At 41.8% G+C, this 27,923-nt stretch overlaps 2 protein-coding genes across 2 annotated transcripts in view; both read right to left on the bottom strand.

Annotated features, from left to right (window-relative positions):
- HOXB7 (homeobox B7) overlaps positions 1-27,923 on the bottom strand; it is a gene marked incomplete at its 3' end in the record, with an annotated part of 498,962 nt that overhangs the window by 84,110 nt on the left and 386,929 nt on the right. The window lies entirely within an intron of this gene.
- SKAP1 (src kinase associated phosphoprotein 1) overlaps positions 1-27,923 on the bottom strand; it is a gene marked incomplete at its 5' end in the record, with an annotated part of 276,920 nt that overhangs the window by 26,451 nt on the left and 222,546 nt on the right. Inside the window, 6 exons of the mRNA XM_079904479.1 lie at positions 2,848-2,898; positions 11,672-11,866; positions 13,999-14,062; positions 17,098-17,222; positions 20,204-20,287; positions 21,143-21,220. Coding sequence (XP_079760605.1) covers positions 2,848-2,898; positions 11,672-11,866; positions 13,999-14,062; positions 17,098-17,222; positions 20,204-20,287; positions 21,143-21,220 — 597 coding nt within the window. The remainder of the gene's footprint in view (positions 1-2,847; positions 2,899-11,671; positions 11,867-13,998; positions 14,063-17,097; positions 17,223-20,203; positions 20,288-21,142; positions 21,221-27,923) is intronic.

Here is a 27,923-nt window from a genome sequence, read left to right as displayed (position 1 = left end):
GATCTTGAAGTGGGGAACACTCACAGATCCTAATTTTCATCTCCTGTGTTCCTTTTATTGGGCCAAAGTTATAGCTGGGTGACGATCCACTCACATGTGTCTTGGGAAATGGGTTTCAAAAAGTAAGAGCTGCAAATACCTCTGTGGCTTCCCTCTGTTTCTTTTGTGTAATAGTTCACTCCATTGGCTGCCACTAAAGTGGAAAAAATGCCTCAGAAATGGAACACTCATCAGCAACCATTTTTCTGCCCTGCAGAAATGAGTGAACATGGGCTGCCCCCTTGGCTGAGCTTGCCTACAACTTCAGAGCAAAAGCAACCTGTTTCAAGATCCTTCTTGCTCAGAGGTTTGACGTATCTAAGGATGATTTGTGCCTCCAGCTCTGCTTTTTATTTTTCATGGCATACCCAAGCAAACGGCCAGTCGTTTTCATACAGACAGCACAGAATGAGTTTTAGTTTTGGTTACCTGGACATGCCTTTTCGTGATAGGGAAGGGAGATAAGCTGTCATCACCAAAGACACTTAGTGTTAGACTGTTAGGCTGATGGGTTGGAATTTAGCGAAAATCTGAGGTGTTGAAGAGTCACTCATTAGAATAACCCTGTTACTAACAGTCAAGCTGTAAACCGAGCTCTTTATAGATTGAATAATCAATACTACAAGGCCGTGATAGATTTTCTAGGTAACAGAACAAAATAAAAGAAATTACATCTTACAGGGTCATTAACACCCAATCAGGATAAACTGAATTCCTTTTTCCCCTCTTCCGATAAGCTCTTAGCTGGGCTTTAAAAATGTACGCAGTTCCATCAGGGAAAAGCACAGCATTCCAGGAAAAGGATCCCTGGAATAGTGAAGAAAAGTATGTGGATTTTAAAGGTGACCCTGCTAGCCATGGTACCTTTTAGGAGAAAATATTTTTCCCTCTCAAAGGGCATGTGACACCTGACTTGCCCAAGTGAACCAAACCTGTGTAGCTTGCCTATTACAGAAGAATTCACGTTGTCCTGGAGCTCCCTGCCTTTTATATGCCTACCCATCCCTTGAACCTCTGTATTTTATCGTTTTAAAGCTAAGGGATGACATTTGGATGTTACATATTTGTTGCAGTTTCTATAGCTCCTTTGTAGAAAAGGCACCATGTAAATTCAATAAATAAATAAGTAAACACAGATAATATAAATTCCTGCCTCAGATTCTGCAGAGAGAGGGAAAAGTCCTCCTCTGTTTTTTTAATCACGAAGTCACCAATCATTATAACTGGTGGGAGATATAAACCGTAGAAACATACTTAGAGCTCACTACACTTTAACAACACTGATTTTGGAGGCAAGAAGCATGAGGAACAAAGGGTTTTTTTTTTTTTTTAAGTGTACTTGAATTATAGCTGCTGGAACAGTTAAGAAATAAATCTCTCCTCACTCTTCAGATTGAACCTTAGAAAGAGGGGTGGAAGGAAGAAAAGAGATGAGGGAGACGTCTGAAACTGAATTTTAGGCTTTTGCCAGAAGACTGCTGCTTCCCAAAGGAGTTTAAAGTTGGCCATAGGAAGCTTCTAGTTACTCCACCTAAGCTGTCCACATGAAGTGCTTCTTTCCTGCACTAGCAAGGGAAGTTGGTTGAGAAGAGACATATGTGGGACATGGCTCGGTCAGGAAACAGATTTTTTGTTGGAACTCTGTACGGCAAGTAGAACGGTAAAATCTAAGATTCAGAATGGACTTAATCATATGTGTTAACTGTCACGAGGTCCTCATTTGAAACTACACTAACATTCCTGTCATACTTGCCTCAGTTCTCTCTCTGGCTTTGGCACATGAATTCTGATGCTGCCTCTTTGCTGTCTTTTCTCTCCTCATGAGAAGCTGGGTGTTTATGAAGTTGGGTCCTTCACTAAACCTGTTACACATTCTCTTCCCATGGAGAATGAACCAAGGAAAGGGGCTTTGCTGAATGGATTAGGAAGAGAAGAAAAGGCACGAGGAAAGGAAGAGAGAGGAGAATGGGAAAAGGGGAGGTTGGAGAAACAGAGGGGGAGCAGGACAGGAAGAGGGAAAGAACCCCTAGGCTTAAAACTTCCATAGAATTTCTAAGAAAAAGTCAGCCAGTATCTAAATCAGGCACTTTCAGGCTCTGCTGATGGAATGAATGTCCTTGAGGTGGCCTTTGCAACACATATTCCTTTACAGACAATGACAGACTAGGTCCTTGGTCCATTTAAGGAGGCTTTAGAGGGGCATCTGACCTTAGAAAGGATGGGCTCACTAACAGACTGAAACATGGTTAACAGTCTGGGATGAATAAGAAATAATTTTGTATTCAACAAAGCTGTTACATATTCATTTCCAAATGTGCCTGGAATCAAACCAGGCCATCAGAAGTCAACATAACCAAGCAATTCTATCCTTCACCCCATGTTCACTTTTCAGATCTGACACATTTCCATTCCCCTCTGAACTTGCAATCTCCGGGCCTCTCAGATAGGGACTTTTCTATTCTTTCCATTCTCAATCCTCTGATCTCTTAGAGATGAGACAATTCTATTTTCACTGTACTGATTTAAGAAATACTGATAGGAAAAAAATAAATATCTGGTTTGGCTTCCCACCTCTCTAGGATAAATCTTAGCAGTTCTGGGAATATTAATTAAAGTGAATGGGTGGCTGCTTTTAAAGTTAAGATATCTCCTTGTCCAGTCATCTTATTCAGGACTGTTGAGGTCGACACACCAGTTACCCTCTTAATTAGTGAGTCTGGTAATGTTTGTAGTCAGAGAAAGGTGCTTTCTCCAGTGGGAAGCCCGAATGTCCTATCCAGCACCTGTACATTTTTGAAGGTCTCATACCTCCTTTTTGTTGAGTACCACTCTCATCCTCTTCTAGATCATGCTCTTCATCTGCGGGGATAAACATGATCAGCATTAGCAATTAGCAGTCAGTAGTCTGTTATTTGTACTGACAGATTTTCTTTCTCTGAGCTCATCACACTCTCTTCTTAAAGGCAATAATTACCATTTAAAAAAAATCATCTCTTACCTTCAACTGGCCTTCTCTTATTTCCATCTCTGTTCATTCATTCACAAACATTTTTAAGTGCGTACTGTATGCAAGACACTGCACTAGGAACTGGATATGCAGTGATGGACAAGACTGGCCGGGTCCCCGCCCTATGGAGCTTCCGATCCACTGAATTATTTAGGTGCCTATTACTAGGATCCTAATCCTTTTCCTCAAACCCTATTTCTCCTCCCATTCTAGCATTCTCTTCAAAATGTATTATCTCCACGTAAGCATCCAGAATTTGTGTGTGAAGCTAAGCACGTGTTTAAACCCTCTGTGATTAATTAGTCCTTAATGTATCAAGCTTTGTTCAGCTGTCACAGAAGCTGGTCGTGTCCACAATTTTATGTTCTTAGTACTTGGGGCTTGTAGTTATCTTTTCACTCTTGTTTGTTATTCAGCCTGCTTCATTCATGAGAGTGGAAGCTCCTGAGGGCAGTTGGAATGCATGGCAGGTACACAATGAATCCTAAGTCAATGCTATTTTCTAACTCCATCCAAGTGTTTATATGGTCAAAGTCACAACATGATTGGCCTAAGTTTCTTACCCTCATTAACCTGTTTCATCCCAGACTTCGTACTATCTGATAACATGGGAATTGGGTCCTTATCAAGAAAGCATGAGTACCGGAATCATATTAAGCTATTTTATATGTGGGGTAAAATGCACAGAAATATATTTGCTGTTCTCCTTTTCATCATTACACCCTCCACACACACACACACACACACACACACACACACACACACACACACACACACATGGAATGAATGGGGCATAAAAAGGGACATTTTGAGGGCTGAATACTCAGTTTCTTCCAGCCACATGTACTTTCCTTTCTCTCTGTGGATCTTAGGGCACTTACCTGTCTTGCTTATGGTTATGCCATTAAATGGAACTTTTGAGGCGATGGCATGGGGCAGCCCCCCTCCCCCCTTAAATATAAGGTTTATAGGGCAACATGAGTTCTGGTATGTCAGACTAGGGGAAGTAAACTCTAAGCTCATAACTAAGAAGAAACGGCATAAAAATATATTAAAACACTACAGAGCATTAAAGAATTGCAATTGATTTCACATACAAAATGATATAGCTCCCCTGAAAAAATTAAAATTAATATTGTTGTTGGGATTGATACTTTGGGAAATAAGTCATATTACCAAGATTTAAAAATATGTGGGACTTCCCTACTGGCGCAGTGGTTAAGAATCCACCTGCCAATGCAGGGGACATGGGTTCAAACCCTGGTTTGGGAAGATCCCACATGCCGCTGGAGCAACTAAGCCCGTGCACCACAACTACTGAGCCTGCGCTCTAGAGCCCATGAGCCACAACTACTGAGCCTTCGTGCCCTAGAGCCCGTGCTCTACAACAAAGAGAACCCACTGCAATGAGAAGCCTGCGCACCGCAAGGAAGAGTAGCCCCCACTCGCCGCAACTAGAGAAAGGCCACGCGCAACAACAAAGACCCAACGCAGCCAAAAAAAAAAAAAAGTGATGTGATATCTATCTCTCTCTCTATATATAGGTAAATATATATCTGCCCTATAAGATTCTGTGGGAAAAGGACTCAACTCTACTTATCTCCACGTATGACCTTGCAGCAGACAATTTCCTACTTACGACCTGTAGTGCTCCTAATGGAGGAGAGAAATCAAATATGGGAAATAGATCACGCTGAAATAAATCATGTTAAACATCATTCTTTGCACATTGTCTTATTATTTGCCCACTTCCTTCCTTCCTCTGCTATGATGCTTTTCCTTTTTGACGTGGGACCAATTTCACAGGATTGAAAACATTCAAAGAAGAGCTGGTACGTCCTCAGTTTTAGAGATACCTAATAATTTGGACAGAGAACAGCTCTTTTGCTGATATCAAACATCTTAATCACAAAGACCAGTAATTTGCTGTGCTTAGGCACTTTTGCAGAGAGGGTTTATTCTGCCTTTGCTGTCTGTGCGCAGATGTCTCTTCCTCCCAATTCTAATCAATGTAAATTGGGTCAGAGCTCCGCTGTGAATTACAAATTGGATCCGAAGTTGGAGGGTCACCGTGCCTGCTACTCCACCTCCTTCCCACCACTATTAGATGGGAAGCTACACCAAAGATCTTTTCTAAATAAATCAGACTTTATTGTAAAACTCGGCCACTGACGAGACATCACCTCATTAGCATTGATTTTAAAATAAATTATTGAAAGTGGCTTGCCTGCTTTTGCATTTGTAAAATAGGAGAATGTAAATGTATTTGCAATGATAAAAATGAAAACTAAAACTTGGTTCCTTTATCCTTTCAGGCAACAGCACTTAATCCAGTCATGATACAAAAGTGGAAAAAATAAAAACTCTGCTTTATTTATGCGGTTCAATTCCAGAACAGATACTCTGATTTCCATTGCGCCTGTGGAGTCACCTAGAAAGAAAGCAGACTGTTGGCCGTAGATCTTATATATTGTTTGCCACCATTACTAAGTGCTATGGTGATGGATGTGAACCGGGAAGCTCCAGTCCCTACATCTGTTCTATCTAATGTTGTCCTTCCCGGGTGGCTGAAAGTGGGCTCCAGTCAAGAAGCCTAGCTGCTGAAGTGAGAGGCTGGGTGCTGTGCCTCTGCGGCCTTTGAAAGAGCGAGTATGGGGGCCATCATCTGGTGAGGAGAGTGCCCTCTACAACTGCATGTGAAAGGCACACCTCTCAGTACCCTCCCAGCTTCAGAGGGCCCCATACACACAGAGGCATACAATTTACCTTGGATCCTTCAGTGAAATCAAACTGGTATTTTTCAAACTCCAAAGTCTAGAAAACTGATTATATGGCAACAGAAAAAAAGGCTCTTTGCTCACAAAAGGGGGTTAAACAGCCAAATTTCTCTCTCTTTTTTTCATCTGTAAGGTGAGGCTTTATTTTTTTTTAATTAATGAATTAACTAATTATTTATTTATTTTTGGCTGTGTTGGATCTTCATTGCTGCACGTGGGCTTTCTCTAGTTGCAGCGAGTGGGGGCTACTCTTCATTGTGGTGCACGGGCTTCTCATTGCGGTGGCTTCTCATTGCGGAGCACGGGATCTAGGTGCGCGGGCTTCAGTAGTTGTGGCATGCAGGCTCAGTAGTTGTGGTTCGCGGGCTCTAGAGCGCAGTCTCAGTAGTTGTGGCGCACGGGCTTAGTTGCTCCGCGGCATGTGGGATCTTCCCAGACCAGGGCTTGAACCCGTGTCCCCTGCATTGGCAGGTGGATTCTTTTATTTATTTATTTATTTATGGCTGTGTTGGGTCTTCGTTACTGCGCACGGGCTTTCTCTAGTTGCAGCGAGTGGCTGCATTGGCGGGCGGATTCTCAACCACTGCGCCACCAGGGAAGCCCCTGGCAGGTGGATTCTTAATCACTGTGCCACCAGGGAAGTCCTGAGGCTTTAATTTTAAAAAGATTATTTTGAAAAAAAAATGTTTCATAGGCTAAAGAGCTTGCTGAACTTCTCTATAAGAATATTATTAGGCATTTTAGCGTGACATCTGCTAAAATACATCTTCATTTAAGAAGGAAGTAAAATTTATGCGCTAGCTCAACTTTACACAGTAATAGATTATAATGGTCCTTGCTCCTAACAGGGCATATGAGACCCCAACCTTACATAGGCTTTAAACAAATTAACCTCTAAAGATTACTGACCACTTATTACATAAAATGCTCTACTTGATTCCCAAATATCTCATCTCAGTTGGGAAAACAGTTGAGGAAGATTCTGTTAACTGTGTGAACATGTAAGAGAACCATGGGGTATCACAAATTAGCATCACCATCCAGAGAGTTGATTTCAATCAACACTCTTGGCACAATGTCAGGGACATTAATGAGAGGCTGAGAGGAATAGGACACTGACTCCACCTCGGGGGCCCAGAGAGGAGCCAGCTTCCCATGACACCTGGCTCCTTTCTGAAGTGCTGCTCTTACATCAACTGAACCGGGAATAAAATTCAAAAAATGACTAGATAAGAAAGAGGGGAGTCACTTCTCCCAAATAAAGCGAAGTGACAGAAGCTTAAAAAATGCCAAATGTATCAGTGTGCAACCAGATGTCAAGGTGCTCTGGTGACAGATGCAGCAGAAATACATGTGCAAAGGGAACATGCAAAAAAATGGAAATAGAAACCACTCCACAGCACACATAGATATAAATCCATGGATGCTACAGCACCTCTTCAGACAACATGGCAAATACGAGCACCATGCTAATAACCCATTTAATTCTCTGTTGCATAGCTGGGAATCTCAACTGTTACCTCAAAATATTTGCATCCTATCTCCATAGTATGGTCTTGATATACTAGATATTAAACTCAATTTGTGGTAACTGCAACACTTGCAATGCACTGAATTTAATTTCACAAATAATAATTGAGCACCTACTAATTGGAGGAGAAAGACCTGAATACAAATCCCTGTGGTAAAGGCTGAAACAGAGCTCAATTCCAGCTGAGTCTCTGGGAGGCTGTCACTGAGGAGACACAGTGGAGCAGAATGTGTTGGGTTTCACAGACTGAGGGTGCGGATTCTAGGTAGAAGAAAATACACGATTCCAGTTTTGGTGCTGACCAAAAGCACGGTGTGCCTAGGGCCTAGGGTGCATGGGAGTGAGAGGAAGAAAAGGCCAAGAAGCTCAGAAGGGGCCTGATGATGGCGTTGACTCTTCTTTGATGTTCCCCTCATGGAGTGTTGCTTTCCTATGAAGTTGGAAATTGTTTTTTCATAAACTTTGTATATTTGGTGTCTGCTTTATTTCTTTCCTTAGACCTCTTACTATCACCATTCCCCCTTCCTGTGGGTCTGGACGGCTGTATGTGGGGGAAAAATAATTTCAAAGAATGCTTGTTTCCAACCGACTCAAATTATAAAAAAACCCAGTTATATGCTGTATTATAAAGCAATCTGGTCTCTGGGTCTATAATAACCCTCCAGGGCAGTGCGGGCAGCATCGGAATGTGCATAGAAATACCCAGGGAGGACTCTCTGCCTCTCTTTCTGTTTCCTCTCCTGAAATCTCTCTAGAGAACACAGCCAGCTTCTGCTGCCACCGCAGCTGCTGCGAGGCCCCAGTTACAGCGCTTCAGTGGTCTCAGGTGCCTTGCTGGATTCCAGGCTTGAGGCCCCAGACAAAGAGAAACCTGATAAAAAGCTGTACTTTTATGGAATTTTGAATCCTACAGTTGAATCCACTGCAAAAGAGATCTTAAACATCAAGGGTCCCCGTATTCTTAATGTGGATGTTCAGAAATCCCAGCAGATACCAACCCTGAAACCATATTATCTGGGACTAACACTGTGGTCTTGGCTGAAAACCTCCAGTGCTCTGGTTTTCCCTCACGGGAAAGAGCGTGCTAGCCACGTAGCAAATGCAAATTTCCCATGATTAATGTGATGTTGTACATTTAATTTGATGACCCATACATTATTTTGATTAGGAAAAAACATTTTTGTATTGACTTGGTATGTGTTACAGGCATTTTTCTTTCAGCTAGGAAGCCCATTGAAATTATATTCTGGAAGGGAGGAGATCTTACACCGTCTTCCACATAGAGACAATGAGGCTTGTATAGGCCCCATGCCAAAGAGGAAGGAGAAGCAAAATCATTTACAAAGCACGTTTACCTGTTATCATGAGACACATGTGAGAGGCTCAAGTCATTTGACTATTGATGGGTATGCAATGTTAGCACAATCCAACCTTACTGTCGACTGTTCCTCCATCCAGCACCTGTCCTTGCAGTAAAAATGGGGCCTGAGCAGAAGGCGTGATCCACTTCCCATCTGCTCAGGATTTTCAGTTTCACCTGCTTCACACATATTGCTGAGAATGTCCAACCAGACCGTCTCAGGTCTCGTTGGTGAAGGTGGAGAATGAGCCGATTCCCAGTTCTTCAAGGAGGTAACACTTCCTATTTAAATACCACCAAATGGAGAAGAGCCAGCATGTATTGAATGCTCCCTGTAAGCCCGGGCTCTGAGTGCCTTACATACATCAGCTCCAGGCTTCTCAGGCATCCCTTTATGATAGCTACTACTGTTATCCCCATTTTACAGGTGGGAAAATCACACCTGAGAGAGGGGGCAGATAACTTGCTCGAGGTCTCACAGCTAGCAGGTGGCAGAGCAGGTCCATCCTGACCTAGAGCCAGCACTTTTACCTGCAACACCATGCTGTGTCTCACATGCCACTGCTCGGTGGGTGGTCTTGTGAGATGGTGGCAGAGGGGAGACAGTGTCAGGCTCCCTCACGTTCCCTCTCAATTCCTCCAGGATGGGTAGTGTGGCACATGCAAAACGAACAGCAATGTCAGAAGCAACAAGCTGAGTGGCATGGACAGGAAGCTAGCTGATGGAGACTTGTGTCTGAAATATTCATATTATAATTAAATGCCAATTTATCCCAACTTCAATGCTGTCTCTAAAAACTGTGATGGATAGAAGATTTTGGGAAAGAACCTGTTGGCTGGGTACAGCCTTGTCCATTGGAAACTTAATAAGCAAGTTGGCTGCCGTTGCCCTAACCTGCGGCAAGAGACCCTGGTTTTCCTGTGATGTGGCCTTCCTCACCTCTGAGGGACAGTTGTTGTGAGCAGAGGGTAAGTGGCTTTCCTAGAGAAAGCCGAGCAGTCTCCATGCCCTTGGAGACCACTCCAGGATCCAGACTGGTTGTGAACTTTGGCACCGTGGGCAGTGCTGCAATGGTCAAGGGTAGGATTTTACGAGGTGCGGGAAGGATGGTTGTTAAGAAGCCAATCATACATTCATTGACCCCCCTGGGGTAAGGTGATGGTCTCAATCCCATCATATTTTCTGAGGCCTCTTTCCCTTTACTCTCCTTCGCTCTGTGTGTCTGAGCACCAGCTCCCTCTTGCCTGCTCCTTTGAGGAGTAAGCATGGTGCATGAAACAGCCCTTATTTGCTCCCCAGAGGTCTGGGTGGTTCTGTAAGGTTTTCCCAGAGCACTCTTCCACAGCTGTGACCCCAAGTGGAGTGTCACCTGGATATCTCCCCCAGCCTGGGACAGTAGTGAGTGGAATGTGAGCTCACCAGGAATCTCTGGCCGAGTTGGGGAGTACATCTCCTTTTAGAGAGTGTTGTGAATTAGATCCATTTCTGCACCCTGCTGTTGCAATGGAGCAGACTGTGAAAGGGAAGATTCTCAGAGGAGCTGTGTTTTAATGTAGCAATTTGATTCAATTTTCCAGTCTATAAAATTACCCATCACTGCTCGTTGCTTTCTAACAGACACCTTCACTCTTAATTTAACAATCCTATCGAATTCTGCCAGGGAAATTGGAAAAATTTATCACCTGTGAAATTTTATTTTCCTTTGGTTGTATCTGTTTTTGTAAAACTTCATTAACGACGATGACTTGCTGAGGAAATTATCATTTTTTTTTTTAACTTCAGACACAAGAAATGGCTCGACCTCAACCAAGATATCATTTGCATAATAAAACACAACAGAAAGGCTGGGGAAGTTGGGACTAGCAGAGGCTCGAAGTGCTGGGAGAAGAAGCAGGCTCTCCTTGTCCGCTGGCTGGGTGGGTGAAGTCCCAGGAAGCAATGACATGGCTTCTCCCCTGGGGAGAGATGAATGTGGCGCTGACAGGGTTGGACCCTCTTCTTAGGAAGCCTTGAAATGCCAGTTGCTTACTGACAATGCTTTTTAGCAAACAGCCCTGTCTTCGGGGGCCTGAATGTTCTGTTCACCTTAGCTCCTACGTTCATCTGGGACTGAGGTTTAAATTGCTATAAATTTAGGCTTAACTTGAATTTCTCAGCAGAGCACTGAACTCCTGGCAAATTTCCACAGGAGCGATCTTCTGAATGGTCTTGAAGATTCAGCGTTCCCATGGTCTAACTAGCTCACAGTTAAAAGGCTCAGGCTTCGTTTTTTTGCACAGTCTGACCCCCACTGTGCTCTGCACTGTTCAACAGCTGCTGTTACCCACACAGGAAGTGGCTGTGCGGGCGCAGTGATGACTACACAGTTTTTGAGATGCCGGTTATCACACCTTTGTGAAAAAAGAAATACGTACAGTAGACCTGCCGTAATGGTGGGCAGAGGACACACGTTAGGCTTATTAGCAAGAGATGCAATTTGATTCGTGGTATATCTAAACTAGGCAGCGGTGAGCTGTGCTCTATCAGGGCTTTACTGTGTTACTGAAAAGACTTGTCAGCGTTTATCTATATTTCTTCAGTCTATATCCTTCATGATTTGAGGTGACTTTCCATTATCCTCACAATTACACAGAAAATAAGTTCAAACTAGAGAATTCTGATGAAACTCGCAGTAAACCAATGAAAACCAACATGAGTATTCTTGATTCTTTAACCTGTTGACATTTGTAATAAATTACTTCACAGGCAGAGATGAAAGACACTCCCTGATCAATCCATCTTGCCCCCAGAGCAGGGGAGAGCTTCTGTGCTGGGAATCACAGAAGCTCCACGGAAGCTTCCCTACCGCGTCTCCTTCAGAGGTTTGGCTTCCTCTGGAGTTGTCAAAGTTATATTCTTCCACCAGGTCAAGAGTGTCTAAACTAGAGGAAGATAATTAGAAGATGAAATTTCTCACCTGGTAAGATTTCATAAATATCTTCTTCTTTCTCCTCCATGGGTTCTTTGAGCCCCACACTCCCATGCAAGATCATGGGTCTGCTTTGGGAACCAGAATTTGGGGAGTCAAAACCATCGATATCATCATATGTCTCTTCCTCTTTCTCCCCTTCTTCCTCCTCCTCTTCACATGGAATGGTTAAGGAGCTCAGGTCTGCTGGGGCAGAGATGAGAGTGAATCAAGATAGGGAGAAAAAGAAAAGAATAAGGCAGGGAAGGAAAGAGGGAGAAGGTGGAGGAGGGATGAGAATAAAACATGTCAAAAGAAAATGAAACACTAGGTTAAGTGCTGTTATTTCTAGTGCGGGCCTTGGTGGCAGGAAATCTACAGAAAAGGCCAGACTAGCACTGCGTCAGGTTTAAACCATCAACATAAATCCTTCCTTGCGATAAAACTTGATCAGGATGAAGCACCCCTGAAAAGTATGGGTGTGTGAATGAGCACACGAGGTGAAGGGAAGAAAATAGGCCAGAAGAGGAAATGCCAGCGTGCCTCGCGCTGCTTGTCAAGTGGAAAACTGGAAGGATGAGGGATGCCCTGGGTTCTCTGATGCACACAGAGCCTGGGAACTCTGGTGGCTGCTGTAGGATACCTGAGCTATCACACGCTCATCTCCCCCATGATCTCACTGCAGAACTTCAGAGACGTTTGCTTGTAAAGAGAAGAGTGGGCAAAAGTGGAAGAGGAAGAGAAAGTGGGATGTGGGAAAATATAACAGTAATACAACACCAAATGGAACGGCTGAGCGATGTGGTGGCCATGCCCTTTTGCAACTGTACAGTCTGGCTGACCTTAAAGTGGGTCACCGCATAGAGGATGTTGAGCCATTACAGCACTGGGGGGCACAGGGCGGGAGACGAGACGGAGATTGGTTTTTTATTTTAATGGGGGACTGGGAAGGTTCATTCTCTGACGTGTAGTACGGAGTGTTCTCTGAAACCCTGCTGAGGGACCTCTGCAGGATGGGCGAGAGCAGGCAGGGTGCTCTGGGGAAGGAAAGGATAGAGAGACATCCGATGTTCATTTCAAAACATAATAAAACTGTTCGGCTTGATTAGGCTTTTAATAAAGATTTTGCAACTATTTTCATCTGAATTCTGGTGCCACCTCATAGGAGGAAGGGATCAAAGACACATTTGTGGCTTAAACCATATGTTATTATTTTGTTTTAAAATAAAATGGAATGAATAATTTCTTCAATGTGGGATTCTGAAACTACCATAGGGTACAGCTCAATAAAGCTGCTTGGAGTTTTATTGAAGTTTACACACTTAGGGGTATATTACACGCATAAATCCAATGCACCTAGATGAGAGTGTACCCTGTGGTCTCGCCATCAGTGTTCATGTTTGCCTAGTTCTAGTCTATTATACGTGATGCTCTTGGTAGATGCAATAGTTTGTTCTTGTGATAGCAGAGGCATAAACTGAGTAAAATAGGCAATCATAATTAAAGCTCCGGTGCTTCCTTCTTTTTATCCACAATAAAATCTTATAGCAGAATAAAAAACGGAGATGAAAAGGCTTGGTGTTTTTAGGTTGATGTATTTCTCCCTAGGTCTTGGGGCCATTTACAAAGTTGGTGTTTCTGCCTTTCTGCAGAGGCAGGGTCCTGCCATGATGTATGTATACCATCATGAGGGTTATCTGATGCCAGGTGACAGGCTCAAGGTTGGCTACTTCTACCTGTCAGGCCACTCCCAGACAAGGCTTCCTGGGCCACTATCACTGCTGTGCCTACAGGCTGGCCAGCAGAGGGTACTCTAAGAGCAGTCATTTAACATCTTCAGGCAGGACTCTTCCCATCCAAAGTAAGGACCATTTTGACTGTGGCTTGGGAAACAGCAATTTGTTTTTAATGTCCAATGTCATTGAAGGCCACCTAGATGAGTATGGATTTCTACCTGACTAAAACTAGAAGATTTTGGACCCTAAACCACATCTAGATGACTTTGGTATCATGAATTTCCTTTCCAGAATGTAAGGGGTTAGGAGACACTGAATTGAGCTGAGCTGATTTTCAGCATCTCTTTTCTGGTGGTTACAAATATTACAGATTTGCCTGTAGTTAGGTGGATGAGCTAGAATGATATCAGAGGTCCTTTCCAGGTTGATGGTTTCTCTTCCTTCTGATTCACCCATGTTACTATTTGTTGTTACCATATGAGGGATATGATAGGGAGAATGGGCAGATAAAAATATATTGAAGCCTGTGGATTATATTTATGCAATATAATGTCAACTGCAAATGCACTCAAGTACTACTTCTGTAATAATAATACTTACCCTTTAACAAGAAACTTATTTGATCCACCCAGTCTCTGGCCTCAGCTGGATTAGAAGCTGTAAACTAGAAAAAAATTAGTGAATTAATTTATCACTTTCACTAAAATTTCCGTGAATCCTTTAGGGAGGTTCAAGGGGAGGAACCTTGTGAGCGGACTTGCAGAGTCAAGTTGAAAGCTCAGGATTCTCTGCCTGCTTAATATTTAGCAAAAAGATCAAAATCCCACTCAAAGTGATTTTTCTCCTTCAGCCATTTTGCATACCCAACGTTGACAGCTGGATTTGAATCCAGATTCATGTTCATGTGCATTCATTCATTTGATTGCCCATTCATTCATCAGGCATTTATTGAGAACAGTCTACAGGAAGAAAAAGGCAAACCCAAATTCCTGACTTCAGATCAATGCATCAGTTTTGGAGACAGCATACACCCTTGACATGGGAACATGACAAAGTAAGTGAATTTGATAACAGCTGGATGTTGAGAGAAGACACGGAGCACTTATCGTTGCCTATGGTAAGCCAGGGAGGCGTGCTGAAGGAATACTGTTTTGGTTGGATTTTTAAAAAGGGTTGGTGGAAACTGGTGGAGGGAACTGGACGTTTCAGGTAGGGAGAACCAGCTGCCAAAGAGTAGAAATGAGACCATGATGTATAGGGAAGGTAGGCAGATCAGCTTGACTGGAGAACAGTAACAGATGAAGCTGGAGGATCAGAGAAGAGTTGATGAAAGGGCTCTGAGTATTAGGAATTCAGACTTAAAATGTAGGCAATAGGGAGCCACTGTAAATTCTCGCAAAAGGAGTGGGAGATTCTTTCAATAGTTGTGAGTAGGAGAGACTGAAATAGGGAGAAATTAGAGACAGAAGAACAACTAGAAGCCTACTTAACTAGTCCTCTGCGTGAAGTGATAGGAACTTAACTATTGTGACGGCTGTAGGAGTAAATCAGAGGGGACAGATCCAAAGGATATTATAGAGGAAGAATGCACAGACCATGGTAATGACTTGGAATCAATGGGCCAAAGAAAAGAAGAAGTAAACAAACTCTACATCCTGATTCACAAAACAGGCCAGTCAAGCATCAAGCTTTAGTAATTTTTTATTTTGAATGAATCAACTTGAAATGCCTGTTCCTGAAAAACATTTTTATTATCTGGCCATTAGGGTAAGATAAAGACATGTACTATATAAGAAACCTAGTTTCCTTGTAAACTGATATAGCCACTGTGGAGAACAATATGAAGATTCCTTAAAAAACTAAAACTAGAACTACCATGTGACCCAGCAATCCCACTACTGGGCATATACCCTGAGAAAACCATAATTCAAAAAGAGACATGTACCACGATGTTCACGGCAGCACTATTTACAATAGCCAGGACATGGAAGCAACCTAAGTGTCCATCAACAGATGAATGGATAAAGAAGATGTGGCACATATATACAATGGAATATTACTCAGCCATGAAAGGAAACGAAATTGAGTTATTTGTAGTGAGGTGGATGGACCTAGAGTCTGTCATACAGAGTGAAGTAAGTCAGAAAAAGAAAAACAAATACCGTATGCTAACACATATATATGGAATCTAAAAAAAAAAAAAGGTTCTGAAGAACCTAAGGGCAGGACAGGAATAAAGACGCAGACATAGAGAATGGACTTGAGGACACGGGGAGGGGGAAGGGTGAGCTGGGACGAAGTGAGAGAGTGGCATGGACATATATACACTACCAAATGTAAAATAGATAGCTAGTGGGAAGAAGCTACATAGCGCAGGGAGAGCAGCTCAGTGCTTTGTGACCACCTAGAGCGAGGGTGGGAGGGAGACGCAAGAGGGAAGGGTTATGGGGATATATGTATACATATAGCTGATTCACTTTGTTATACAGCAAGAAACTAACATAACATTGTAAAGCAATTATACTCCAATAAAGAGGTTAAAAAAAAAAGAAACCTAGATTCCTGTTTAAAACTTATTAATATATATTGTCAGTCTTGATTTCTTAAGAACACATTTCTATTAAAAAAGCCTAGGGAAACTGCTTTAGACCTATCGTATAAATTTTTATCTGGATCTGGGTGAATCAAATAAGAACTTAATACTAAAAGATAACTTAGATACATCTACAAAAGACTCTATAGAAAAGTTTAGTTTAACTTAAAAATTTTTTTGAAATTACATAATTAAGACCTAGGTCATCTTATCAAAATAAGGGTTATGATACTGTAGAAACATAAAAGAATGAGTGCTGAGAAAAACTTGAAGAGTCAAAGCGTTACTCAATATTAACCTTAGCATGGCTTTTCTCTTTTTCTTGAGTTAGCTAAAGTTTTTCTAAATTGTTTTAGTAAAACTGTGATAAAAATAACCAACAAGGAGGAAACAATATGTGTATCTATATACACACATGTAAAAGTATATTTTTGGTGAAAATCACTACAGTCCCATAGTCAGACATTTTTTGTTGCCTTAATTTTATAGTGCATTACCTATTATATTCCCTTTTATATTATATCAAAAGATATAAAAATGAACACCGTGACGAATGTCTTTCTCACCCCCACTCAGGTCCTCCTAGTTCCTCAGTTGTCACTATTACTACTCAGTAATCATTGCTACCAGTACCCGAGAAATCCTTCCAGAGATATGCGACGCATCTACACACAGGAAGATTATATTGGATAGCAAGATGAATATGGGAAAATGAATTATTTTTCACTCTATAGCCAGATTTCTCTTTTTCTGGATTTCAAGGAAGGAAGTGAAGATAAGCAGTTGAAAAATAGAGTGGGAATTAAAGCCATGAAATTAGAGACTCTGAATAAAGAATTAGATTGTGTGCTGCAATAGCCAAGATTCTCACCTACAGAGTGAGATGAGAAGGGGAGGGATGAAGAGACGGAAGCCAAGCAAAGGCAGCATCTAGGATAAAAGTGGCAACATAGCAAAGGTGAGGACATGTCAAGAGAGAAGGTCTTGGTAAGAAACGAGAGGTAACAAAGAAAAGATGGCGCCCAGCACAGCAACCACCACTCACATGCAATATGGAACGAAACTGCAACACCAATGAGGATCTCCATCGCCTCGGCTCATCCTACCTCATAGCTGCGCCTATCCTGGGAGGTCAGCTCAAAGCAGGATTCTTTCTTGGCATCTTTTCGCAGGTAGGGGGCCATCCGTACACTGTAGCCCTTAATGAGAAAGGTCCCTTTGGGCTGCTTGCCTGCAAGACAGGAAAGCTCCCTGTATCTCCAGAGAGATGCAACTGCCAAGGGAGGGCATCTTCTCTGGATGTAAAATAAAAGCACAGAAACAGCTGTTACATCCCTGAGGAACCACAACAGTCAAGGAGAGGTTATTACTGAAGCTTAAGAAGAGGCTACCGCGACAGCAAGGCAGATATCACTGCCAAGCTAGGGCAGTGCAACGTGAAAGGTTACTCAGCCAAAAGAGTACAACAGAGACAGAGAATTTATTAGAATGTTAAGAGATCTATAATAACAGAAAGAAGGAATTATTACAGCAGGGAGAGTGTGGCCGAAAACGTGAGGCTCTTGAAGGCTATTACAGAACTGAAACGTTATTATCAGGGCCAGCAGAGCACATTTGAGGGGAGGGACAGCAGCGCAAGGGGGCATTATAAGTTCCCAGGCTCTCCTCCTATGCCCTATGGAGCATTTGGGCTACAGTGCTCCCCTCCTCCTGCTGGTCAGGTGAGAATTTATGCTAGAGGGAGAATAATTAAAACTCAGTATTTTATCCCTCTCGCAAGAGGCCAAATTGGGAAGTAGCAGAGTACTGCTGAGTATCATTAGATGATGAGGAAGGAGATAAAAGGAAAAGGACCCTAAGTGAGTGAAAGGAGAGACTACTCTGCCTGTCATTCTCTTTTTTAAAAAAATAAAATATTAGAAACAGAAAAAGAGGGGTTGGTTCCCAAAGATTCTGTGTCCTCATGGTGTGGTTCAGGCAGAACATGTAGGAGAATGGAACCCCCGTGCCTGGGTGATGCTTTCTGTCCTGTGTCATGTGGAATGAGTTGCTTTTTGATGATGATGATAAGAGGGATGGCAGTGGGAAGAAAATATTAAAAGAAAAGAAAAAGAATCTGTCCTCACCTGGTTGAGCTAAAAGAAATACACAAACACTCTATACTTACTAAGAAAATGTCTTGGGCACAATAAGAAGTAACTGGCGAGAAGGGAGCCATGCAACAGTGCTTTTTGACACCAGAATCTTTTTTGTTAAAGTATCTCTCCTTGTTCTAACTGGCCACTAAAATGTTTTGTTGTTTCTTTGGTCACCAGCTTTTATTTCACTCTGACGGCAAAATGGTCAATAAAAGTCTCCAAGCCTCTCGCTCTTGCTCTCCTTCCTCACCTTGAGTAGGAAGGATTCTGAACGAATGAACGTGATACCTAGTTTTATATCCAGAGATGCCAACCAAGTATTTAAATGCAAGGGAAATGATGAACATTTTTACAAGGACATATATGTTATATTAGTTTGAAGGTTTAAAATAAGAAAATAAAACCTGGTTGGCTTGTATGCCTAGAATTCAGGGGAGAAATTATAGTTGCTGGATTTGAGAGTGGGCTGGGGGTTGGAAGGATACAGGGGGCTTGTTACTCAGGTTTTGAGCTATGCTGCTATCATTTTCAAGTCGGGCTTCACACTTTACCCCTGTATAGGAAAGGTTCTGATGAATTGTGATGGTGAACTCAAGATGAAGGTCAGTGATACCTGTTGCAGGCAGAGAGGCAGAATGAGGTAACTGCCTTGAAGTCCAAGAGCAAATCTTAAGGATTCCATGTCACTTAGCAAAGCTATTCTTTCTGCTACCTTAGTCCCCAAAGTGCAGGAAGTCCAAAGGCAAATGGGTAGGTATCTGATTATTCCCTTGACTGGATATCCAGGCTTTGGGAGAGGAATAAGTCCGGGAAAGAAGGAAGAGAGGAGAAACAGAAAATGATCGGAAGGACAATAAAGGATTTACTTTGGATCATGCCTCAGTAAGAAGGTGGTAGAGCACAAAGAAAGCCCCCACAAGAATTGCTACTTTACTTTATCTCCCTCTTGTTTTGGAGAATTACTCCTGGGGCAGTCTAACCCTGCAGGGGGGTATCCCCTATTTGAAAGTTTGCATTCACCTACGGTAACAACTTTTAGCTTGTGTTTATTTGTTGCTGCCTCCACTTTGTGCTTATATCCTCTGTTCCTTCTCACGAACTAAGCAACTGTGTTAAGCATGGATGGGGGGTCTTTTAGGGATGGCTCATGAGTGCTGTGCTTGACTGAGTCAGTGGTGGCTCATTAAGAAGCTGCCTCTGGCTTGAGTCAACACTTCGCAGCTGCTGCCATCTGGCTGAAGGGTGTCTCTAGGGGACAGCAACCATTTGGGTCTCAGCACTCCATGGCTCTAGGCATGTCCACTGGATTACGTCCCAGAACCCAGTAGGATAAAGTTTGGAGCCTGCTCTTAGAGAGTTTGGACTCAGAGGTTCTATTTCTGGGCCATTGGTAAGCTGCTAAAATCCTTCTCAGAATTAATTTTTTTCAATATTTTAACTATATTATTAATGCCTATAAAGTGTTTGAGGTTCTTTTTTTAAAAATTTATTTATATTTTATTTTTGGCTGCACTGGGTCTTCGCTGCTGCGTGCGGGCTTTCTCTAGTTGCAGCGAGCGGGGGATACTCTTCGTGGCGGTGCGCGGGCTTCTCATCGTGGTGGCTTCTCTTGTTGCGGAGCACGGGCTCTAGGCAAACGGGCTTCAGTAGCTGTGGCGCATGGGCTCTGTTGCTCCACGGCATGTGGGATCCTCCCGGACCAGGGCTCAAACCCGTGTCCCCTGCATTGGCAGGTGGATTCTTAACCACTGCGTCACCAGGCAAGTCCCAGAGGTTCTGTTTTTTAAACACCAAAGTATTCAACCTTGATAATGCGTTATTAGTCATAATAAAAGGTAACCTTTTTATATGCTGGCCACATATCCTAGTGTTTAAAGGGGCTATAATTTCTAAATTGGCATCTGAGTTTTTGGTGATGAGTAAGGTATTATTTACCCAGGCTTATTTCTTTCCCAAGCATATCCCTTTATGGGTGTTAGTTAAGGACTGCTAAGTTGAGATCTAAGTGCTTGAGAATTTACGAAGTGCTTGCATCCAGGAGTGAGATGCTGCTGTGCAAATGAAGAACACTTACTTTTCTCATTAGCATAGTAGTAGAAGAGGCCTCTGCTGACAACACACCATCGCTTCTGCCACTCTGATCCAAAGAAACTATGATCTAAACAGAACAGCAGTAAGGGACATAAATTCAGGTAACTACAATCACTGAAGAGTCCGTAAATTCCAACAACACACAGTCCAGTGTGTTATTGTTTTATTTCCGAGGTTAATGGACTGTAAAACCCTCCCTTTCACTCCCACAGGTTATCCCATGTTGACACAGAGTGCAGAGGACTCATTCAGTTAAAGGTCCAAGTTCTAAACAGGTTTTGCCTGCTCTGATCCCAGCTGTTTCTCTACTTTTCCTTTATATCTTTCAGGTTCTAATCTCATCCTGTAGTTATAAAATTCTCCATGAGATCTCTATGTGTTGCCTTTCAGCAAACCGAAATGACACTCCAGGCCATGGGCATGAGCAAGGCTTTCTTTGTGCTAAGCCAATTTGCCTGAGTGTTAAACCTGGTATTCCAATCCTACTAGAACCTATTCTAATTAAAGAGTGAAAGCTGAAGACTGGGGCTTGTCTAAAACTTGAGAGTGGGCTGCTTCACATATGATATAAAAATTGCACTCATAGCAACATAGTTTCACTCTTTGTGGGAGCACACTGAGAGATGAGAACAAAAATATAGTCATTCATTTATTCATTCGACAAGTATTTATTAAGCACCTGTTGTGTACCAGGTGAGCAAGGCAGAACCAATCCCTATCCTGATGAAGTGAAGATCTGGGGCCATCTCTCTTCAGCCTACACACAAACACCAGACTTCTTTTCTTTTCGTCCCTTCCTTTTGCCTTACCCCTGCCTAGTATAGTACTGGGCATAGAGCAGGTACCCCTTACGCTAGCCCTCTTTTTCCTCATTTCCCTTCCCTTCCTGGAATGTTCTGAGATCGGAGGGTCTAGTCAGTACCTTTGCTTTTCTTCTCTAAGTATCCTTGCTTGATGATATTATCAAGCTCTTGAGCTCCTTTTGTGATGTCTTCCATTCCTAAAAGAAACAAGAGCAAAATATTTTGTTGAAATCGGACAGAATTTTCATTTATTTGGGCTACTTGAGATAATCTACATTAATGAAGGGGTGCAGAGGGCCTATTGCTTATATATGGCACAAAATAAAACAATTTCTAGATGACTGGGGGGGGAAGTAAATTTTCTTTTTCTTCCTAATTATATCTAATGCTAAAATTGCTTAAAATTATCTAAACATAACATTAGTTTGTGCAAGGGGAGGTAGCCTAAGCATGTACTGATTGGCAAGAAAAGGACTCCAGAAAATTAAGAATTTGCTTAACTAAACACACACCTTTTTCTAACAAACAGAAAGCCACCTTAGTGAACATAATTTTTATTAAGTTCACACAAAGAAAGGCTCTGCATAGCTGAACTTGGCAATAGCTGCTAAATTCTGGTTTTGTCAAAGTCATGGTAAGAGTCTAGGGATGGTAGAAGCCTTTACACAGAGAAGACCTGGATCTGACATCAGCCTTTAATTGTATGCTGCTAACATTCTCGGCTTTCAATTAGCCTTGTTAGGTACAAATTTATTGAGCAGTCAAGATCCTAATCTATCTTCCACCACTGGGGTTTATACTTATCTTACAGAAGGGAGGGGCAAAGGACAGAGACAATGAGGCAGGAATTTACTCCTCAAAAAAATAAAATGAAACAGGAACAACAACAAAAACAATTAAAACATATAACTCTCTATTTCTTAATTAGGAGAAATGAAGGGAGTGGGTTAGCATAATCCTAATTTTATTCTTTTTGGTCCCCAAACCCAAATCTCTTTTGGTTTGCCTTAAAAAATTTAGAAAGCAAACAAAATATAAACCAAATTAAGGCACAATGCATATGAATCAACTGGGTCACCTATACGATATCTTGAGACTCTTGGGTGGAATCAGTTTTTTCAATCACACAATTGTTTTCTTAACATCGACAATAACTAACATTCAGTGGTAGCTGTGCGTTGGCACTTTGTTCAATGCTTTGAATACTTTTTGTTTAAAACTAACATTTTAAGATGATTTAAAATGCAACTAAAAGTACTTTTTGCTTCTGTTTCAAGCTTAGTTTTAAAAATATAGATCAGAAGAGTTTCTTTTTTAGGTGTTTAAGTGCCTGATTCTATATCCTATTTGTCCGTATTCTCAACTTCCTTGTTCATAGACTGTTTTCATTTGTGTGTTTTACAGTTAGCAAACTCTGTAGCTGCTATAAATCCTCCCAGATGGGTCTCAGGGTGCACGCATGAGATGAAGAGCAGCAAAGGAAAGTTCATTTGTCTAGGATTCTTCCATTTCTCCCACCCCTCTGAAAATTCTAATATCTCTTTGAAAATGCTCTCCAAGAAAACAGAGAAGCAGATTGTACTGAGGGCGAGGACCCAGTATGGCTGAGAAGGCCCTTTGAAGGAGAGCCCATCCTCTCTGCAGCGCTGTCAAAAAATTGCTCCTAGAGGCCTAAAAATTAAATGAAAGACACAGGGGATAAGAAAAACAGGATCCCCTAAGCCTGGAGTTTCCATCTTTTCTTCCCACCATTTTTTCCCTTTTTTAAAAAGGTCTTGTTAAACTTAGAGACACAGCTTCTTGTTAAAGATGCCGAGAGTCTGAATCTTAAAAGACATGTTAAACGTTCTATTAGAATTCAAACCTCCTTTTTTAATGCAAATCTAAACGCCATTTTATGGAACATCTATAATTATGAAAATGGGAAGACATTGCCTCGTGTGCGGGGAGAGTCTGTGAGTATGAATATTACATTAATGTGCCCACACCAGCTCACTGATCCTGCTGGCAGGAGCATAAAAAATGCTCGAGTGAAACTTTTATTTAGATGTTAAGACTCCAGGCCCCAGCGGGGTGACAGAGACAGTCCCTGTGAGTTGCCATCAGAGAGAGAGCTTGAATTGAATTACCCGGGGGGGAAGCAAGTAGTGGTGAGCACTGCTTCGCTTATTTAATTTCATTTACTTTCAGTACATTTTCAGCATGAGGCTTTTCTCTCCCCACCAACTGAAACCCAAGAATGCCACCACCAAGAAAACAAAGACATAATGCAGCAGAAATGTTTGAATTCCAAGTCACTAATTTTAGGAGACTAGGGACAGCACCATCACCACCTTCTCACCCCAAAAGTCACACTTGGTTTGCTAAAATTGAGCACTGAACGAGTTACTGAATTTCCTCTCTTGGTCATTCACCAACAAGATTCTGAAGAGTAAGAGAGCTGGAAATACAGTATTTTATATGCTGTGTTTTTGTAAGGTGTGTTATGTTGCTTTTTTATTAGAAGGAATCTGTATTGATGAACTCTCTTGCCTGGATTCCCTTACGGGCAGTGGAAAAAATGGGATTATAGGTGAAGTTTGGAATGGCTATGGAAAAAAGATTAGATCAAATCAATTTTTATTCTGTTGATTGTCTTCTATGTCTAAGGCACTCTGTGGTGAGTACAATAACAGAACTGTTCTCAATGTAAAGTTGACTCTGAGTGCAATCTCATTACCTCCATGATCTATCAGGTAAACCCAGATGGGATCCAGATCTATCCCAGTCCAAGACGGGAAGCTCTCTCCTCTTTCAGTGTCAGCTTAGGGTCCCACTGATCAAGAACGGGTGGTCCTGAGGATACACACGTAAGCCACAGTCCTGTGTGATGACGCAGGGGGAGTCTTGTATGCCCGAATTTACACCTACTGGCAAGTGAACCGATCTGCAGAGCTACTTGACGTGTAATAGAAGGTACGTAAATGTTTTGCAGAATGATAATAAAAATAGGAAGAAGCTACAAACAATTCCATGAGTAGCTATTTTAAGGCAAAAACATTTATATTTAAGTATACAATTTTTTTTAAAATCGAGGCTTTCTGTCCATTACCTGAAAAAGGATATCACCACCTTAATGAAAAAAAATATATAAATGATTTATTGGGAATAAATGGCCCTTTGGATAAACCTAAGGGTGTATCACATTATATCAGCACAAAACAGAATTACATTAGTGTCATAATCTCTCTCTACCACTGCACTTAACTAACTCTCAGAATAGCCCATATAAAGGAAAGATTCACTTAGCTGAAGGATGCAGGGCCATAAACATAAGATCGAGAAGAGTGTTAGACACAAGTGATGGCCACCCAACTTTCACAGCAGATAAAGATAAAAGAAATTCTCAGACATCTTTTTCTCCTCATCCAGATACCTTTAAACCCTGTATCCCACCCATACCAGCTCTGCAGTAAAAAACAACAGAGTAGGGGTCGATCTCTCAGCACTAAACATGACTCCTCAGTCAGCCACCCACAGCAACAACAATGGGGACCCTTTGGAGTGTGATCCATTTCCATAAAGCAGTCAATAAAAAAAGACATGGGAGCTTATGTGAGTCACGGCCTATTTAATCAGCTGCATTCTAGCCCACTGAGAAAAGAGAATTGGAGAAGTCAGTCGGCAACACCACAGCACAACGCTAATAGCATAAGAGGCCACACAATTTCTACTGCAAAAAGGTTGCAGCTCCTGCAGAAAAAAACAGTGCCCACAAACTTTCATTCTGGGTAGCTGGTTTGGTCTCTTGCTCAATCAACCTGAAATGAAAATCCATGATTAAAAAAACCCATCTTTTGTTCAACGCTTTCCCCTCCCTAAGTTGTGGACTTCTCCTATCCTCCCCTTTCCTTCTAATTCAAGTTCTTTTCAATTGTTTGAAAAAGGAGACCAAACCAACTCCAGCCCAGAGGCTGATCGTTACCAGGGGTGAATTTCAGGCAGGGTTAAGCTTACCAGTTTCTTTCACTAAACTACCTGTGATATAGGACCTGGGGTGTTGGGTGGATGAGGCTGGAGAAAATCTAATATTTGAAGGCTGGGAATGGTCAAGTTGCATTTGTGATTTCAGTTCACTCACAGATCACTGGTGTGTGTGTGCATTTACACAATGACAAACATACGCTTCACAATGCCTCAAACGGACAAAATGAAAGGGGGTATTGCAGGTAGGGTGGGTGGTGTAGTATTCTCCTGTCCAGTGGTTGCTGATCCCCCATCCGTTTGTTAAATCCTCTCCTTTGTATTTGGTTTCTGTGTCCTTCTTTAATAAGTTCATTACTGTTTTTCCTCAGCTTCCTTTTTTCTCAATTTTTAGGAACCAGTCAATAAATGACTGAGGTGTCTGGCAAGAAGTGTTCATCTTCTACACATGATGATAACAGGGAAAATGGTTTCAATGACTCTTCCTTCATTTGTCCCTTGGGACAGGCTTACATAAGTCTTAAACTGCTGTGGTTCCATTCAATATCTACTTGAGTTGACACTCCTCACAGTTTTCTGTCTTTGTGCTTCACTTATTAAGGAATGTAGAGCAACACATGTAAGGTGAAAAATTCTAAGCCATTAATAATAATAGACTTAGGATCTAAAAGTTTCAAAGACACAGAAGCCACTCAAACAAACAGCTTTAATTTCATGGAGAAATAAACTGGATAGCAGATGAAAGGAAGGGATTGAACACAAAGTACTTAACCAGGTTCTTCAACGAGCTGTGACATAAGAAGCTAAGAAACAAAACAAGTGCAGTTGGAGCTAGGCAGAAGGACGTCAGAAAATGGTAGAAATCACACGTTTGTGGTTAGCAAACCAGTGCAGGAGACAATATTCAGGAGATCTTCATGGACTCTTGTTTCCCCTCCAATTTTTCAAGGTCTTTAAAAAACTCTGTTAATCCAGGTAACAGACCAAACTGTATAAAAATCTGTGGAAGAAACTTGTTATACTGAGGATACAGAAAATTCATGAGATTCTAGGGCAGAAGTCCTAAGAAAAAAAGCAGATAACTGATGTACAAAATGATTAAAACTAATATGTTTTAATACAAAATGGTTTAAAAAACCTAACAAGTTTTAATCTGCATTTTATCAAGCATTTTCACATCTCATTTGAGCTCCACAGCATGCCTGTGAGGTATGTATTAATATCATCTCCACTTTACAGACTAGAAAAAAGGCTTACTGAAATTATGGGAGTTGCTGAAGGTTGCTCAGCTGGAAAAGCCCATGCACTTTCCACCACCCTGAGCTTCAGCTGAGGAGACACACTCAGATGTACCTGAGGAAAGATACAGTCTTCCCACCTCACTCGCCCATGAGAGACTCCATTTAAATATGGAAGAAGAAACAGACATGATGTGTGATTATTCTGACACTTGATGTCAAAAAATTATTTTAGGATCCTGTATTTCTTGTTTACTTTGTAAGGTACTGGCTGACTAACCTATGGAATTGCTTTCTAGGGCAGGTCTCTGTGAAATTCAAGAGATCAACAGATATGCAGAACAAAAATGAAAGAAAGGGCTTCCCTGGTGGCGCAGCGGTTGAGAATCTGCCTGCCAATGCCGGGGACACAGGTTCGAGCCCTGGTCTGGGAAGACGCCACATGCCGCAGAGCAACTGGGCCCATGAGCCACAACTGCTGAGCCTGCGCGTCTGGAGCTTGTGCTCCACAACAAGAGAGGCCGCGACAGTGAGAGGCCCGTGCACCGCGATGAAGAGTGGCCCCCGCTCGCCACAACTAGAGAAAGCCCACGCACAGAAATGAAGACCCAACACAGGCAAAAATACATAAGTAAACTTTTTTAAAAAAAGAAAGAAAGTAAGAGAATGTAATAAAAGGATACACAAGGTAAAGAATATACAAGAGGAAGAAACCTGGAGCTCTCAAAAAATGCTGCTGGATCACCAAGGTTTGTAAGGCCTCTTCACAAGAGTGATATCTAGAAAATGGAAGCCTGTTTTAGGGTAGGGCTCATGCAGGAATCTCGGACATGATTCATTTACTCTCTAAGGAAGAGGCCTTGGTTTGAAAAGAAAGAAGATTTTTAAGTCAAATATCCAAATTGGTTTCTAGAAACCATCGATATTCATGGCATATGAAGAACCTTCTTGTTTCCACAAAGAGGCGCCACACTAATTGCCACAGAGGACTGTGGTCTTCCGGGAGGCTCCTCTTCCATGTCTCTGTTTTTAGTAAGATTTTACTTATAAGAAGTGAAAGTTTTAGAAAAAAGCACTTCCAACTCTACGTATGAAAACTGCAACACACTAATTCTAGCATCTAAATAAATGGGAATAAACAACAGCGTCTGGTAGGTAAATAGTTCATCTTAAAGAAAGACTAATTCAATATAATAATTTACTGATCCTCAATCCTGGTATCGGGATACCAGGGCGTCTTTTGATCAGTTGAAGGTGTTGATAGAAATGGCAGAGATTTTGAATAATTCACTTTAAGAATAAGAATGGATTCAAAGTTTTTCTATAATAACACCACCCATTTGCATTCAATATGCTTTCTTAAGGGGAAAAGTCAATTAAAAATAACTTATAGCGTATCTTATTTAGGCCACAGTCTACGGTGATTAAACACATCTGATGTAGTATTATAATCATGGCAATCAAGAATTCCTACAGAGCTTTATTTCCTTGAAAAAAATTGTTTCTTCAAAATTGTGGGTGTTCCACGGAAGTGGGTTGGGCATATAAATGTTGGTGGTCATGCGTTATGGTGGGAAAAAGGTTGAGAATTCATGTAATCTGCACAAAAACAGTTTAAACCCAGGAAGCCTCTTGTGTCTTCTGATTTTATTAATGACACATATATATAACTTAGCACCTTCAGCTTTATTTTTATCCT

Source organism: Stenella coeruleoalba (genome assembly GCF_951394435.1).
Source record: "Stenella coeruleoalba genome assembly, chromosome: 19".
Classification (NCBI taxonomy): domain Eukaryota; kingdom Metazoa; phylum Chordata; class Mammalia; order Artiodactyla; family Delphinidae; genus Stenella; species Stenella coeruleoalba.
The sequence above is the reverse complement of the archived record's forward strand: the minus strand, read 5'-3'. Positions and strand labels throughout refer to the sequence as shown.